This window comes from Ochotona princeps, chromosome 11 (genome assembly GCF_030435755.1).
Source record: "Ochotona princeps isolate mOchPri1 chromosome 11, mOchPri1.hap1, whole genome shotgun sequence".
Taxonomy (NCBI): Eukaryota; Metazoa; Chordata; class Mammalia; order Lagomorpha; family Ochotonidae; genus Ochotona; species Ochotona princeps.
This window is the reverse complement of record NC_080842.1, coordinates 62,395,124-62,411,722: the sequence shown is the minus strand read 5'-3', so window position 1 is coordinate 62,411,722 and position 16,599 is coordinate 62,395,124. Positions and strand designations below refer to the sequence as shown.

The 16,599-nt window shown below is 41.9% G+C and overlaps 1 protein-coding gene across 1 annotated transcript in view; it reads left to right on the top strand.

Moving 5' to 3' along the window:
* Positions 1 to 14,174, top strand: part of SLIT2 (slit guidance ligand 2) — a 350,353-nt gene extending 336,179 nt beyond the window's left edge. The window contains exons 34-37 of the mRNA XM_004579186.4: positions 5,213 to 5,367; positions 10,772 to 11,060; positions 11,220 to 11,431; positions 12,499 to 14,174. Of these exons, the coding sequence (XP_004579243.2) occupies positions 5,213 to 5,367; positions 10,772 to 11,060; positions 11,220 to 11,431; positions 12,499 to 12,740 (898 nt within the window). The 3' untranslated portion in view covers positions 12,741 to 14,174. The remainder of the gene's footprint in view (positions 1 to 5,212; positions 5,368 to 10,771; positions 11,061 to 11,219; positions 11,432 to 12,498) is intronic.
* Positions 14,175 to 16,599: the final 2,425 nt, after the last annotated feature.

Genomic DNA, 16,599 nt, shown 5'->3' with positions numbered 1-16,599 from the left:
CTCCAGACATGCTAATCAAAATATTACATTACTATTAACATTATCTCTTGTATTTCAATTCTAAATCTGAAAAGAAATTATAAAAGTTCCAAACATTTCATCTTTACATTTCCATATATATATGTGTATATATATATACATATGTATATATATATATACATATATATATGTCTGATATATATATATCAGACATTATATGTGTGTGTATAAATAATATCATGACACATGTATGTATGTCACACTACTGGCTGAATCTTTTGAAAGACTTAAGCAAGTCATGCACATTAAATATTCTGTACCTCATTTGGCTTATTCTTCAATGCAAAGAGATAGGCTGAGGAATTTCTTATTAATAGATGTATATCTTCCCAGGTGAAATATCTTCAGCCCTGAATTATCCACAGATGGATAGCTGGACTTAATTGTTTCCTGATTCCCTTTCCATTGTACAGAATATACCACAAGACACCAATTATTTCAGTTTTAAGGCCAAAATCTAGAATTTGCATATGCAAGAGTAAGCTATTAATCTTTACTAAATTTCTGATATGCTTAATTATTAGAAACATAAAAGTAGAATAATTCATGTGCCTTGCATGACAAAATCAGACATTTTAGTCTGGCTCATAAACTCCAAGTTTCAAAGCACTTTTATTTCTGTAGCAAACTACAGTCATAGTTGAATTATTTGTTTATTTTGCACATCCATTTGCAGTTTAAAATGTTAGAAAACAAGATCTCAGGTAATAAATAAGTATCCTAAAACAAAATTACGTAATAATGGTAATAAATGCAAATTATGCTCCCAGTGGAAATGTGCAAAGTGAAGTGCTTCTTTTGTGAGTCATCAAATGTATCGCTCCCTGGAGAGTTGTGAAAGAGTGTATCAGTACTTACCAGAAGCTGAAAGGATGCTATGCTAAACGAGGGTTTGGAGAAGATGACTGAAATACTGGAAGGTTAAAGTCAGCCCAGGCAGTGACAGCAGACAGATTTTAAAGGGTCGACCCATGCTTTATTGTAAAAGTATATGTAGACAAAGGGGTTTTAGATGTGTCTGAATTTATCTCATGCTATGGTAGACAGTGTGAAACACCAGGCTAGACTATTGTAATTCTGATGGAGTCTCTTCACTCCTCATACACCCAAGATCATCTTTAAAAGTAAAAAATGTAAGTCTTACCTCTTAAAAGGCCAAGGTGAGACCTTGCTTAATTCCAGGAAGATCTACACAGAATTCAGATCACCACTGATAGATTCTGGAGTGAATAAATTAAAACCTTAGACCTTTTGGAGAAGGAAAAAAAAAGTTAGTCTGAATCTAACTAGAAAAATAAAATCCAGAGTACATTCTCAAATCCGTATACTTCACATGCATTTGTGTAATCTTTAATTTCCCATTATAATCTTTTTATATAATTCCATGATTTTGCATAACTATGCCAAATTTTGTGATTAACCGAAATTTCTTTGCAAAATAAGTTCGTAAATGGCTGTTTAGGAGTGTATCACCTATTGGAGGCTTAATTGGTGATGAGAATGCACCTCTTGGCACTCTTCTGATTTTTGCTGAAAAGATGGAATATAATAAATAAGAGAATATAAACTTTGGGCACTTGGCTTCAAATCTGGTTTATCCTCTATTTGGATCACCTTGAATAAGTGCCCAACCTTAAGTACCCATGTTGTGAGGCTCAAGAATAGATTATGTGTGAAGCCCTATCTATCCCCCTTACATTTATTTAACATGTACTAAACTTCTACCCTCACCAGCCACTTTGCTGGATACATTAAAACATAGAAGTAAAATTTTGCCCCCACATTTTAGTTGTTGATGATCAGTGAGAGTTATAGACAAGAACTCAACAAGAAACAAGAAAGGAGCAAAGAGTGGATAAACAGTAAATGATCAAATTGATGGTAAAACTACCACCTCCCTGGTCTGAGCTGCACCAGTCACCTAGGATGTATAAAAGCCTAAAGGTCTCAGATCACTCGGTTGTACCTCCATCACCCTCAATGACAAGGACATGCCTCAGTGGAGACGCCTGAGAACAATGTGTGATCAAGAACCCATGGCTCAGTGTACACACAGGCCTTCTAATCAGACAAGAGCCAGTACTCATAGATCATCATACAGAATAACTTACAGACATGCACGTGAGTAGAAAGGAGATAAAAACCAACTGATTTCTTCCCTCTCTATATATTTATTCCAATGTTTTATTGTTTCTGTAAGACTTTTATTTATTTGGAAAGTAGAGTTACAGAGAGTGGGAGAAGGAGAGACAGAGAGATCTTCCATCTACTTGTTCACTCCGCATATGGCTGCTAAGGCTGCTAAGGCAGAGCCTGGGCCAGGCTGAACACAACAACTTCTTCCCAAGTGCTTGGGCCGTCCTATGCTACTTTCCCAGGAGCATTGACCCAGAATTGGATTGAAAGTGAAGCAGAAGAGTCTCAAACCTGAGCCCACTGGATCTTGGAGCTGTTGGTGCTGATTGAACCAGCTATGTCACAATGCCAGCCCCTTCAACACTTTAAAACTTATACTAGTTTGAATAAGATATGCCACAAAAAACTTACATCTGTGCTAGCCTTCAAGCACTACCTAAGATGTAAATCAACTATACTGTGCATTTTTTAAAAATTCATTTCATGTAGATCTCAAATTTACTATAAACAGGAGAAATATTTATTAGCATTTACTAAAAAGTTGAATTTTATGAATAATTAAGCAACTTATCTATGATTCAACACTTAGTAAACACAATCTGAATTGAAGTTCAAGTTTATCTGACAGCAAAATGTATATGCTTAACCACTAGCTTATATTACTACTGAGCATATCCTTTGGAAGGGTTCTATTCAAGATTATGAGTTGATAAGCAAAGTGATTGTCAAATCTGTCATTTCCTCTGCCATTTTTCACAGCCTTAAATGTTTGAATACTTTGTATGGAGAAGGGAGAACTGTTGATTGACACACGTAACGTTTTTACTTTTGATATCATCAGTTATTGAAGGCCAAACAAATACAAAGAGGCACAGACACAGAGAGGGATCTTCCATCCATCATTGCACTCTGAGCATCCCTCACAACAACCAGAGCTGAGCCAGGAGCTCAGAGCTCAATCCAGGGCCCCAGTAGACTTGTTAGGGACCCAAATAATTGCCTCATCTCTTGCCTCTGCTGTGTGTATTTGAAGGAAATCAGATCAGAAGCAATGTTGTAAACTGAACCTAGGATCCTATGAGAGATGTGTGTATCCCAGACAGTACCTTACTCTCTGCACCGTAACATGTGTTTGGTAAAAGTTGGCAGGCTGTCAGAGACTCACAAATATGTGGATTCCTCTAACCACTTTAGACAAGTGACCTTCAAATATTTTCAGATGATTTCAGAATCCTACATACTGTTTCCAAATCAAATAACATTTTCTTCCCTGTCAGCAAAAAAATAAAATGTGATTAAATCCAAGCTATAAGAATCATGCAGAAATGTTAATACAATTTAATTATTATTTTCCAGTCTTGCCCTTTTTGCAAACTTAAATAGCAGGACATGAAGATGCAAGCAGTCATCTTGTTGAGGAAGTGTTAGCTATTCTCATCTGGAAATAACATTTCATATGCTCCCATATTTCCACTTGTGAACCTTCCTCAGTCTTTCTGCTCAATATGCCAGAATGCTAGACATTTAACTTTTATGATTTATGTTTTGACCTTAACTTACCTTATGCCACTTTTTGCCTGTGCAGTGACAGTGTGTTGCTACCCCACATTCCACGTTTGGGCCTCTTTGCTTCCTTGGTCCTAATTTCCTTTTAGCTTGTTTTCATTATCAGAGTTAGGATTACAACTTCCCTGTTAAACCATATAACTTTTACTTCCTAAACTGCAGCCAATTTTATTCTTTGATCCTCCTTTTCCTTTTACCTTAGTTTGTTATTCAGTCTTGTTCATCTTAGGAAGGTCTATGTTTTCTCAAAATAGAGGACAGAAGTGATAATGTTTAGATCTGAGCCTTAAAGTTATAGAACAGAAACTTCAGATTCCGTGTGTGACTCAACTCTCCATCCATGACTGTGAACCTTCTCCTCAATGCCATTCCACCCCTTGACTTAGCAAAGGCTTCTTCATGGTAGCATCATGAAGTCAGGCACTCTTTTGAGAAAAGCAGAGGAATTAAGAGTATACAAGTGACTTTCCGAAAGCCCACAGAACCTGGTATTAAATGTGTGTAAAACTTTTGTCATACCTTCTTTTCATGATGCATACTTTGAGCATTTTGAAGACCTCTCATGTCATCAATTAACAAACTTCAAAAAAAAACAAACCAACGGATGAGTGTTGTGGCACAAAAGGTTAAACCACTGCTTGGAACACAAAAGCAGTGCCAGGTCAAAGCCCAGCCACTCTGTTTCTGGTCCAGCGCCCTGCTAACATGCCTGAGATGTAGATGATGTCTCAAGTGAATGAATGCCTGCCACCTGCGTGGGACTCCTAGAGATAGTCTAGCTCCTGGCTTCCTCATGGCCTTGCCCAGTCTGTTGCAGCCATCTGGTTGATGATTTAGCCAAAATCTTTTTCCCTTCCCTGCCCTTTCTTTACATTTCCTTCCCTTCCTTCCACCCCTTTCCCCTCTCTACCTCTGTCAATCTGCTTTTTAAAAATAAATAACTTCTTTAAAAAAAGTGAGAAGACTCTACCATGTTGTTCTTGTATCTCTGTGTATTTTTTTGTAGGTTCTATTGTGCAACGTTATTAGGGCAGAAGCCAGCTCTTCCTAACATCAGTGTCCATGGAGTACATCTGGCACAGGAGTAACTTGCTTGTCTTCTTAATGCTGTTTTGGAATAACAACAGCATATCAGAAATGGAACTTTGTGACATTTAAAGGCAGTAGCATAAATTATTCTTTATAATTTCTGCTCCTGGAGAGAGTGTGGCCAGATAATGATTAAATGTGCCGATTTCCGTATCTCCCAGTGGGAAAACAAATTTGCTTAGTCGTCTGTCTTTGGGAAGTTTAAATTGATTGTGCTTCCTTGAAAATATCCTTTTTTTAAAAAATCAACCAATGTTCATTATCTACTTTAGTGTGAGACAGGAGTATGTTTTGTCATGGAGTGCTTATTAAAATTTATATTTAAACGCCTTTCCATGAATAAAAAGGGAACACAGGCCCAGCTAAGCGTTTTCTCTTGCAGTGTGGAGACAATCAATGACGGGAACTTCCACATCGTGGAGCTGCTTGCCCTGGATCAGAGTCTCTCGCTCTCTGTGGACGGGGGGAGCCCCAAAGTCATCACCAACCTGTCAAAGCAGTCCACTCTGAATTTTGACTCCCCACTCTACGTAGGAGGTAAGCTCTCTTCCCAAGGGTCTCCATGCCTGTGATGGCCAGCCTAGAGGAATTCTGAGGTGATGATCCCTGGTGCTGTGGTGAGCAGCTACCAAAGAGGCTTCTGTCAAGGCCCCAGGATCTTGGCTCCAACTCACATTGTGGGGGTGGAAGGTATCAACCAGTATTGCTTTTGTGTCTATCATATTCCAAGTCATTTACGTCTACTGTCCTTCATTCTTATAGTTGACATGGTCTTTAGGAAAAGGGATTTTTTTAGACAATGAAGACAATGATAAAACAAGGTCAACGCAAACTGAGAAGTGAAAGAGCCAAGTCCGCTCCCCAAGGAGGTCAGCCCAACCTGCTCAGATGATACCATACTGGCATTTCTGCATTACCTGTTGCTCACTCATGCAGCTAATAGAACAGCCATCCATAAAATTTGATAAAAGAATGAACAAATAAAATGTACCAATTGTATTGGGGTAACACAAAGTAGTTCTATTTAGCTAAGACCTTAAAATTTAAAAAAAAAAATCAGCTTGGAAAGGTAGATTAGACTTAATATAGCAATTTGAAGACTCACAGCTTAGTTTCTAAACAGAAAGAAAGCAGATGAGGGACAGAGGGACCTAAACAAGGAACACAAATAAGGGGGCCCACTACTGAATACTCCTACTCTTTCCTCTAAATAGAGATGACATTGGAAAATCTGGGAACAAAAATTAGTAGTATTGAATTGAGACAAATGGGCTGAGTTACACTGAATTGAGTTCATGAGAATAACTCATTTTACAGATTCATAAGCTAAAGAAACTAACTGGATTAATTATCAATGTATCTTTTTCACCAAGATTCATATTTTCATGAACTTCACAGTAATCCATGCAAAGTAAAAACCTGAGGGTACTATACCATTATTATGATTCCTCAAAAGCCTTCTCTGCCATGTTTCTGGAATGGTCTTGTAAGTCTAGAATACTAATTTTTAATAGCATCATAGTGGAAAATATTTTTCTTTTTATAAGATATATTTTTTGAAAGGCAGAATGATGGAGAGGGAGAGGAGAAACAGAGAACTTCATTCCCATGGTTCAATGCCCAGATGGCCAAAATGGCCTGGAATGAGCCATGCCCAAGTCTGGAGCCTAAAATCTCTTTCTGATCTCCCACATGGGTGGCAAGGTCCCAGTGACCTGGGCCATGATCTGTTCCTTTCTCAAGCACATTAGCGGGGAGCTGGAACAGAAGAGAAGCAGAACTTTGAACTGGTGCTTCAGTATTGGTCATGGACACCATGGGCAGGAGTGAGCCCACTGTGCAATACTGCCAGTCACTGTGGTTATCAAAAGCATAATATTTCAATGAGTTTCAATCTTTAGAAACAGTTTAGTGGCTTTGGTTTGATCATTTAATTATACTGAGCAGCAAAGGCATGAAGGGAATTCAGTTCATCAACACGCAAAGAACACACAGGGTTGGAAAAGCAGTGTGTCTTATTCCCAGGGAAATAAGAAGTGCAGATCCATCTTCAGGTAACTCAATGCATTGTGCTTAGAGTATTACACAGTGAGCCTACTCAGCAAGATGACATCCAGTTGCTTGATGATAATGCATTATGAGACTCAGTAAAAAATAAATAAATAAAAAGCAAAAGCTAGGCCTGGTACAATGGCATTGTGGCTACATTTTTGCCTTGCATGCACGGAGATCCCATATGGACACCAGTTCATATCTCAACGGCCCCACTTCCCATCCAACTCCCTGCCTTTGGCCTGGGAAAGCAGTCGAAGATGGCCCAAAGCCTTGGGTCGCAACACCTGTGTGGTAGACCCAGAGGAAGTTCCTGGCTCCTGACTTTGGATGGGCTAGCTTCAACTGTTGCAACTGCCTGGGGAGTGAATCAGTGGATGGAAGATCTTTCTCTTTGTCTCTCCTTCTCTGTAACTCTGCCTTTTCTATAAAAAACAAATAAATCTTAAAAATTAAAAAAAAAACGCGAAAGCTTTCCAATCTTGCTTACATTCCTGTTGACAGAATTCCTTGGGAATATGTGCAGAAGGTTGTACATGCACCTGTGATTTCAGTGGAAGAAGTAAATTATAAATTATTAAACATTTGCTAAGTGCCCAGCACACTGCTTCTTTTAGTCTTATTCTCAGAGACCTTGAGTAGTAGATATTATTTGTTCCAAAGCCCCTGTGGGACACCTCCAATACTTTATATCACTTGCCCCGGTTCACAAGGTCACCACATGATAGATACCTCCTGAAATTGCAGATTTGTCTGACTGCAAGGTGACCAGCATCACCACTCACTTCGTAATTAAAATTGAATGTGAAACAATTTTTAGTTTTGTTACTATGTGTTGTCTATTGCTAAATCTGTTCTTCATTTGATTTCTATGCTTTCGTTGGAAGCCATTTTATTAAATCTCTTAAAACCTTTTTATAATATGGTGCAAAAAACAGTATTAATATGAAACAGGATTGTGTAAATCAAAACATTTTCAGGAAAGGGAAAAATTGTTTTGAACTTCCTTATAAGGATGGGAAGTGTGGAAGAATCCAGACAGTCTCTGCCCACTGGGGCCAGAAGGAATCCAGGTCTGACCCATCTTTACTTCCAGAAAACACATTTGCCCCATCCTTCCAGCTCAGAATGTAATCTCAGTGGTGATTCAGGTTAAACAAAGCACATACAGTGCTGCCTGCCCTGTGGCAAAGCGGAGTTAGCGAAGGAAGTCTCACTTTAGAGCAGCGCCGCTCCCTGAGCTCTCCCAGAGCCAGTGTGCTCTGGCCAAGTGGAAACATGGTTTATCTCGCTGCTAGGCTGTCAACTGCCCGTGAGGCCGGCCTTACTTGCCACCAAGTCATTCTTCCTCATGATATTCTGTACAACAACCCAATTACAACAATTATTACCCCTGGGGAAAAGCAGGACAAACACAGAGGCCCACACATGAGTCACACAACACCTCCCAGTGCCCCACTGGACACAGAACCTCAATCATGGTACTTGATTATGATTTTAAAGCATGCAGAGCTTCTTCAGGCTGTATTTTTCTTCTATATTATCTGTGGATAGATTGAAAACCAGGTAAGGTCTTTGACATAAACTAAAGCCTAAAAGACTTGTGACTATCAATTAGAATGCAATTGCCAGTCCCACATGAGAAGACTCAGACTAACTGTCAAATTTGTGAAAGCCTGTTCAAAGTAAAATATAGGGCCTGGCGCAGTGGCCTAGTGGCTAAAGTCCTCGCCTTGAATGTGCCAGGATCCCATATGGGTGCTAGTTCTAATCCCGGCAGCTCCACTTCCCATCCAGCTGCTTGCTTGCGGCCTGGGAAAGCAGTGGAGGACGGCCCAAAGCCTTAGGACCCTGCACCTGCATGGGAGACCTGGAAGAAGTTCCTGGCTCCTGGCTTCGAATTGGCACAGCTCTGGCCATTGTGGTCACTTGGGGAGTGAATCATCAGATGGAAGATCTTCCTCTCTGTCTTTCTTCCTCTCTCTGTATATTTGACTTAGCAATAAAAATAAAAAAATATTTTTTTTAAAAAAGAAAGTCAGATATATATATATATATGGGAAGTTTGAATGCTTTCACTTACAACTGAGCATAATCAATGCTAGATCTTGCCTAATTGTTAGCTTTGGAACTAAAAGAAACTTATTTGTCATTTAACATGTTATTACTTGGAACTTCACCACTCAATATTGTGTCTTGACATGCTCACTTACGGGCATCGTATCACCATCATAATGAACTATTAAATATGGTCTGGGGAGACATTCAGTTTTTCCCTCTGAATAAAGTGCCATAAATCTGATGTTAAAGCCCATGTGATTATGAAGGATAAATATGATTAAGTTAGGAGAAGTTGCCCTACAGCTAGTAATTTCCTATCTAGTCCTGTCCTGAGAATGTCCAGTGTCTTCCTGTTGACCTTGTCCTTACAAAGCAAGCCAGGTTCCAAGGTCAGGAGGCATAAGCCCATACTCATGCAATGTTCACACAGCAGTAGTTCCGTTGGTGTCTGTACACGTGTCCCCACAGACTGCCTGCATCAGTTACTGAGCTGCATGGCAACATGGAGCTTTCTGTGCTTGAGCCATTGCGATAGGCCCGACACTGAGCATGCGATCATGTGCCTTTGATGATTTCTGTGTCAACAGCTTGGAAGCTATAGCTCCGGCTACCCTGCCGTAAACGAGAAAACTAAGCCCCATGGGGGCAAGTGCCTGGCCAAGTGCATGCAGAACCAAAAATAAAGACTTGACTTCCATGTGGTGTTTTTGCCCACCCTGCAGCTTGACCCTGGTGCCTTCAAGGACGCAAATGGCAATCTTATGGATTTGAAAGTGGACAGTCACAAGGCAAAGTGCTGTGATCCTGTGCTTTATAAACATCAGCCCTTCTGGAGAGCGAAAGCCGAGGTGGAACCTCCAGCCACTGGCTCGTAGCCCAGGCACGACAGGGGCAAGAGCTGCATGAGAATGGAAAGCTGCTCTGAAGGCCTCCAGCCCCCTCCCCTCACCCCGCAGTGACCTGGACCATGGCCTCATGCAGGATGCTGTCCAGGAGCTATTTCAGGATCTGGCTTGGGCAGTGGGAAGATTCCTCACTTTTGCCAAAATGAAGGTTACCAAATGATTTTCAGTAGTGGCATGTCTGTATACAAAGATTGCAAATACTATGTTAAGGAATTTCTTCTCTGTTCCCAAATTCTTAAAATACGGGGCTCTCACTCTCGATTAGCAAGGGAAAGCATGATGCCAAGGAAGAGATGTCCTGATAAGATGCAAGGATGAGTTTTTCACTGCTGGAATCCCGTTGAGCCAAGTCACATGCGGTGAGCTGGATTAGTTGCTGACTTACAACTTTGCAGTCCCGAGGTAAATGGTGACTGTGAACCCCTGCTCTCCCTCTCTGAAACTTGATGGACAGAACCCTAACTCTAGGCAGACAGAATTCTTCTCTTGAGCAGGACATGGACCTGAGCGTTCCGAGTGGCATTACCCGCATTGCTTCAGCTCTCTGGACCCTGACTCCAGCATCGCAGACTGCATGCTGAAGAGCTCTCTGTTTCTGGCCTAGTATCTAGAGCAGTGCTTAGGGAGAGAAAGTGCTAATCCATCCCCCAACTTAAGCTTTTAGTGCTGTACTCTTGCTGCTAGGTTTTCTACAGATGTATCTGAGTGAAGTTTGGTTTACAGCTGACCTCCAGCAATCGTATTGTTTATTCTGTTTATGCATCAGAACTTCCTATTCTAGAATACACATTGTACGCCTTACCTTGCCCACATAACTCGATTCCATTGATCTAGGGTGAGGTGTCAAGTGTTATCATTTTTCGATGACAAATGCCTGACGAGCTCACAGAGAGCCTGACCTCCCATGTGGTATGCCTCCCCAGGAATGCCCGGGAGAAGCAGTGTGGCATCCTTACGCCAGGCCCCTGGCCAGAATGGGACCAGCTTCCATGGCTGCATCCGGAACCTTTACATCAACAGTGAACTGCAGGACTTCCGAAAAGTGCCCATGCAAACAGGCATCCTGCCGGGCTGTGAGCCATGCCACAAGAAGGTGTGTGCCCATGGCGTGTGCCGGCCCAGCAGTCACTCTGGCTTCACCTGCGAGTGTGAGGAAGGATGGATGGGACCCCTCTGTGACCAGCAGACCAATGACCCTTGTATTAGAAACAAGTAAGTTCAGCCCTGTGGATAGTCCACGTGTTCTCTGTGCAAAGCACATTCCGAGAAAGTAAAGAAGGAAAGCAGTCGGCAGGAGACTCGTTGCCTGCATGCATTCTTACTCCTCTTTGCTGAATGCATCTCCATTGCTGTGTCCCCATCTCCCTGCAGATGTGTGCACGGCGCCTGCTTGCCCATCAATGCATTCTCCTACAGTTGCAAATGCCTCGAGGGCCATGGAGGCGTCCTCTGTGATGAGGAAGAAGATCTTTTTAACCCATGCCAGGCCATCAAATGCAAGCACGGCAAGTGCAGGCTTTCCGGACTTGGCCAGCCCTACTGCGAATGCAGCAGCGGCTACACTGGCGACAGCTGCGATCGAGGTAAGCCAGCCCAGCGGCAGCTCCCGGTCCTCACAAAGCCACGTCCTGGAAGACAGACACGGAGGGGGGGATGATGGAGGCAAACCTGCAAGGGTGGGAGCAGAATTAAGGAGGCAAGCCTGAGAGAGACAGAGAGAAGGCTCCATGGAGAGTGACACAGACAGGAAGCGAGAAGAGAAAGTGGTTGGGAGGACACCAGGTCTTTGTGCGGCCGCCGCGGCTGCCGTGGATTTATAGCCGAGGCTTACAAAGGCACCAGATGTGAACCTCCTACCCCTCCAGCACAAGGTTTTACAGGATCCAGATGCCTTCTCACAGCTGGATTGGCCCTGAAGATTCTCCTTTTTACCTTACGTAGGAGCTCACTTACTTTACTCTCAGCTTACCTGGCTGTGCTTACCTCTTCGGTGTTGTAGTAATTGGTCATCTGGGCTCCTGAACAAACTCACCTCTGACCTTAGCGTGTGCTGACTGATCACAGCGTTTTGTGCAGGTGGGAGGGTGGACGTGCTCTGGGTTCGGAGCCCCCATCCACCCCTCTCCTTTGTCCAGTCGGAACTTGCCTTCCCTCCAGCTGCCATGGGTTTTATTTTGTGTAGCAGAGGATGAGGCCAGAGGAACGTGCCCATGGAAGCGTTTAGCAGATGTCTCTCTTTTTTTTTAACTACTTCATCCTAGAGTAATTTATGAAGTTAGTGGAATGTTACTTGTATTAAGTAACGGATTGGATAATATTAAACTCCAGGTCTAATAAATTAAATTGCATATTCTCTGAAACTGCTCCCTCTGGTAAACAAAACCAGCTGTTAGCAGTGTAAAAACACAAGATGTGTATTTTTTCCCTTTTTTTTTTCAATAAAGCAATAGATTTAGGAATCCGATTTTCTTGTCAGTGCGACAGTGTTGTATTTATCGTCAGTAGCTATAGTGCTTGCTTTACTGAAAATAAGACCAAAAGAAAAAGTTTTTCAAAGACGAGGCAGTGCCACCAGGCGATAATGTGACTTGGAATCCAAGAGAGCCTGCTGGTGACTGTCCTTCCACTGCCGGTGCTTGTTCTGTTCTAGAAATCTCCTGTCGAGGGGAGCGTGTACGGGATTACTACCAGAGACAGCGGGGCTACGCAGCCTGCCAGACGACCAAGAAGGTGTCACGTTTGGAGTGCAAGGGCGGCTGCGCTGGGGGACAGTGCTGTGCGCCTCTGCGGAGCAAGAGGAGGAAATACGCTTTCGAATGCACGGACGGCTCCTCCTTCGTGGAAGAGCTGGAGAAGGTGGTCAAGTGCGGCTGCGCGAGGTGTGCGTCCTAAGCGCACCCGGCAGCTTTGCCTCCAGCAAAGGTTGTATACTTCTTTGGCCATGTTGGACTCACTCATGCCTCATAGTGGAAATATTTGAAATATATTGTAAAATACAAAACAGACTTATTTTTATTATGAGAATAAAGACCTTTTTTTTCTGCCTTTGAAAAAAAAAAAAACACAATATAAGACGTACTTGAACTAAAGCTTCCCCTGTGCTGGAGAAGTGTGAAGAAAGCTATCGACGGCTGCGTTCGAACGCGGGTGCCACGCGGGGCCACGCGGACCTGCTGGCCACGTGCTAGGGACTCCCCAAAGCACAGACGCAAGCGGCGGGAGCTGGACTGGGCACTGATGCAAAATCGCCCAGACAGAAGCCCTGCGTCCCCTCACTCACATGAAGCCCCCGTCGCAAGCACGCGTGTGCATAGGGGTGCCAAGCGGGGGTAGGAACTCTAGAATTCATAGAATCAAGGATGAGAACTATTTTGTGCAAATTACCAATTGCTCTGAAGATCTAGGTTCCCTTCAAGAAAGGAAATAGGAATGGAGGGCTAAAACACAGTTTATTTTCCTTTTAAATATCATCCTGTCTTCAGAAGCAGCACATGCAAGTGTTTATCTACCATTTTCCAGTATTAATTTTTGTAATATAAATGATAAAGAAGATGATAAAGAAACAATAGATTATTGATAAATAAATTAGTAATAATATGAATTTTTTTGTTTCTATGAGTTCTGAACAGCCCTATACAGTATTCAGTTTCAATGAGGAATATTTATTGTATCAAAGTACATTGTACTTAACGTCTTAGGCCATCCTTTTACTGTTTCTTGATGCTTTAATATATATTAATTTATAATTGTCCTGATATTTTTGTACATTTTTCAAACTTAAAAAAAAATCAGGATTTTGTTTATTTGTTGGCAATAGAATTAACATAGTGTGTTACCTGAGGATAACTGTGTGTTGGTCTGTGTGTTTACCTGGACGTCTGACCACTGGCGTCCCTGACCTGCTAGCCTCAGATGGGGCACGTACAGAGAGCAGGCACCTCCAGGGGGCAGGAGGGCCACTGCAGAGAAGGAAGCGGCCCTCCTGAAGCAGGGCCTCACGGGAAAGAATTGAGGTGTAGCAGTCAACACTAGAAAGGAGATCTTTGACAAATCAGCCTTCCCTAGACCCCTCGTGCCCCTTCACTGCAGGGTTGGAGCAGACCAAAAAAAAAAAAAAAAATAGATTGGCATGTCAAGAACTGTAATTACTTCCAAATAATAAAATTCCTTTAGAACATCAGTGTCCCCATGACAACATGTTTGCTGCTAATTTACAATGTAGAATTGCTGGTGATTTATAGTGAACCATGCTCTTCCCTCATTAAAATCCCAGGGTGCCCTGTGAAGATGCAAATGCTTCCAAAAACCTTTCCTTTCTGGTTTTGTTTTTTTAACAAAGAAAATTAGGTGTACATGTATGATTCGGTGTCATTGTCTTTCTCCAGACTATTATCAGTTACACTACTGATGTTTGTAAATTAAACAGATATTTACTTCATTAACAGCTTGGTGGTTTTCTTAGCCATTGAATAGTATTCAGGGAACCCCCTCCTCAACAGTATGTTCATCAATGTGGTAAAAAAAAAAAAAAAAGTGAAGGGAACCTATGCATTTTTGTTAAGAGAATTGGTTTGAAACTGACAGATTGTCACATGCGGGGACTCTGGAGTGAACGCAGCAGAGAGGTGGACTGCACAGCTCCCCAGGAAAAATGCGCACGTTCAGTTAATTTCTCCACCCTTCCCATGCCGAAGTTGCAGGGTGAAATCTGACTAAGGTAACGTGCTTGGTTCCTTGTTTCTCTTTCCTTCAATTAAAACCAGATCATCTTGACCTGGAGAGGATCCAGCAAAGGGAAATGGCATTGCTATGTGGAGTATTAGTTCTCATTTCCCACGGTAAGGTTTCCTTCATTTCTCTGTAAGAAAACCAGGCGCATGTGCATACACAGTTGCACACGCCCTAGAATGTGTGGGCTCTTGCACAGCCACGGACACCCAGTCAGTTATCATTGCTGTGGAAAACTTCTTCATGTCAGTTACGTAAATAATTATTTGGCTATTGAAAAGTGTTTATTTACACTACATTCTTTTATCCAAGGATTTTGAATCACTCATTAAGCAAAGAAACATCAGCAAAGATGGTGTGATGCATAATTTCTCGGTTTCTTTAAAATATCCATTTAATTGAAAGGCAAAATGATAGAAAACAAGAGTTGGAAACATAGATCTTCCATCTGCTGCTTCACTCCCCAAATGCCTGAACCAACTGCTCTGGGCCAGGCAGAATCCAGGTGCTAGGAATTCTATGTGGGCCACCTATATTGAGAGCAGTGATCCAAAAATTTGGACCATCCTCCACTATATTCCCAGTCTGGTTTAGGAAGCTGGGTTGGAAACAGAGTTGCCAGGATTTAAACAAGGGTCCGATATGAGACGCTGGTGTCACAGGTAGCAGCTGAACCCGCTGTGTCACAGTGCGGCACCCCCCCCTTTACTGTTATCTTAGCAATCAGTTTATTGAGTGCTTATCGTATACCAGATATGCTCATCTCATTCCTCTCTGTAGATCTGTGACATTTTTGTACTAATTGACAGGGCTTGGAAAGAGAGATACTTAATTTCACAAGACCTTCCAGACCAACCATCTGTGTTGCAATAGTTTAGACAACAATTCAATACCCACTACCTACCTCCCCTGGGGAACGTTTAGGTCTTGATGCCTTATTTCACAACACTATGATTCTCCATTTATCATGTAATTAGAAATAATGTAGATTAGATACTTTGCTTTCACTGTTGCTATTGTCATTTTTAAGGAGTAAAAAGTGAAGTTTCGGTAGTTTCTAGACTGTGTTCTCTCTGTTTCTACTTATAAAGGTACAATATAACCTTGGGGTTGCCTGGGATTTGGCATGAATGAGCACATTTTCATGGGATTATTTGCCTGTGATAGCACTATCTTCTGTAAGATGTCTTCTGCAAGACCTTCTCTTTCTCAAATAAATTCATTCATTCATTTTGCAAAGGCAGAGTGAGCTATTCCATCCACTGGTTCACTCACTGAAAGCCTGAGACAGCCAGGCTGGGCCAGGCAAAGCCAGGGGCCAGGAGCACAGTCGGGATCTTTCATAGGGCTGGCAGAAACTCAAGCTATTGAGGCATCATGTGCACCCCAGAAAGAAGCAGGAATCAGAAGCAGAGCTGGGGGTCTCCAATTCAAGGACTTTAATATCGCAAATGGGTGTCCCAAGCAGTGACTTAACGCTGTGCCACAAAACCCGTTTCCTAAATCCTTCTTCTTCAGCTAATAGTGAATGAGACCAGGAAAAGGTACTTGTTTATATTACTAATGGTTCTTTATTTAGGAGATTTTGACCGTGGGTTTGCAAAAATAAGAAACTAAGCTAAAGTATTTCAAACAAGACTCAGTATAACAGAAACCCTTCTGTACGTTGCAGAAACAAAACCACTCCATAGAATAATGTCCATCTGTAATCTGGAAAGATAAAGTGAGTGAACATCACTAATGCATTTATTTTTAAATTCCTACATGAGTGAGGCAGCATCAGCAAATGTCATGGGGATTTGACATGCGTTCAATTGAAGATACAGTCATTAAATAATAACTATCTCAATCTTTGGAATTTGTTTTCACCACAGATTTCCTGAAATTATTTCGTAGAAATACACTAGCCGTGATTGTAGAGTCGCCCTGAGCATTTTCTCTCTGGGATGATTTGCTTTGTCAGCAGCAGTTCTTCCTGGAGAAATGATTAAACGACTGTAGGAATCGAATCAGCACCTGAAGA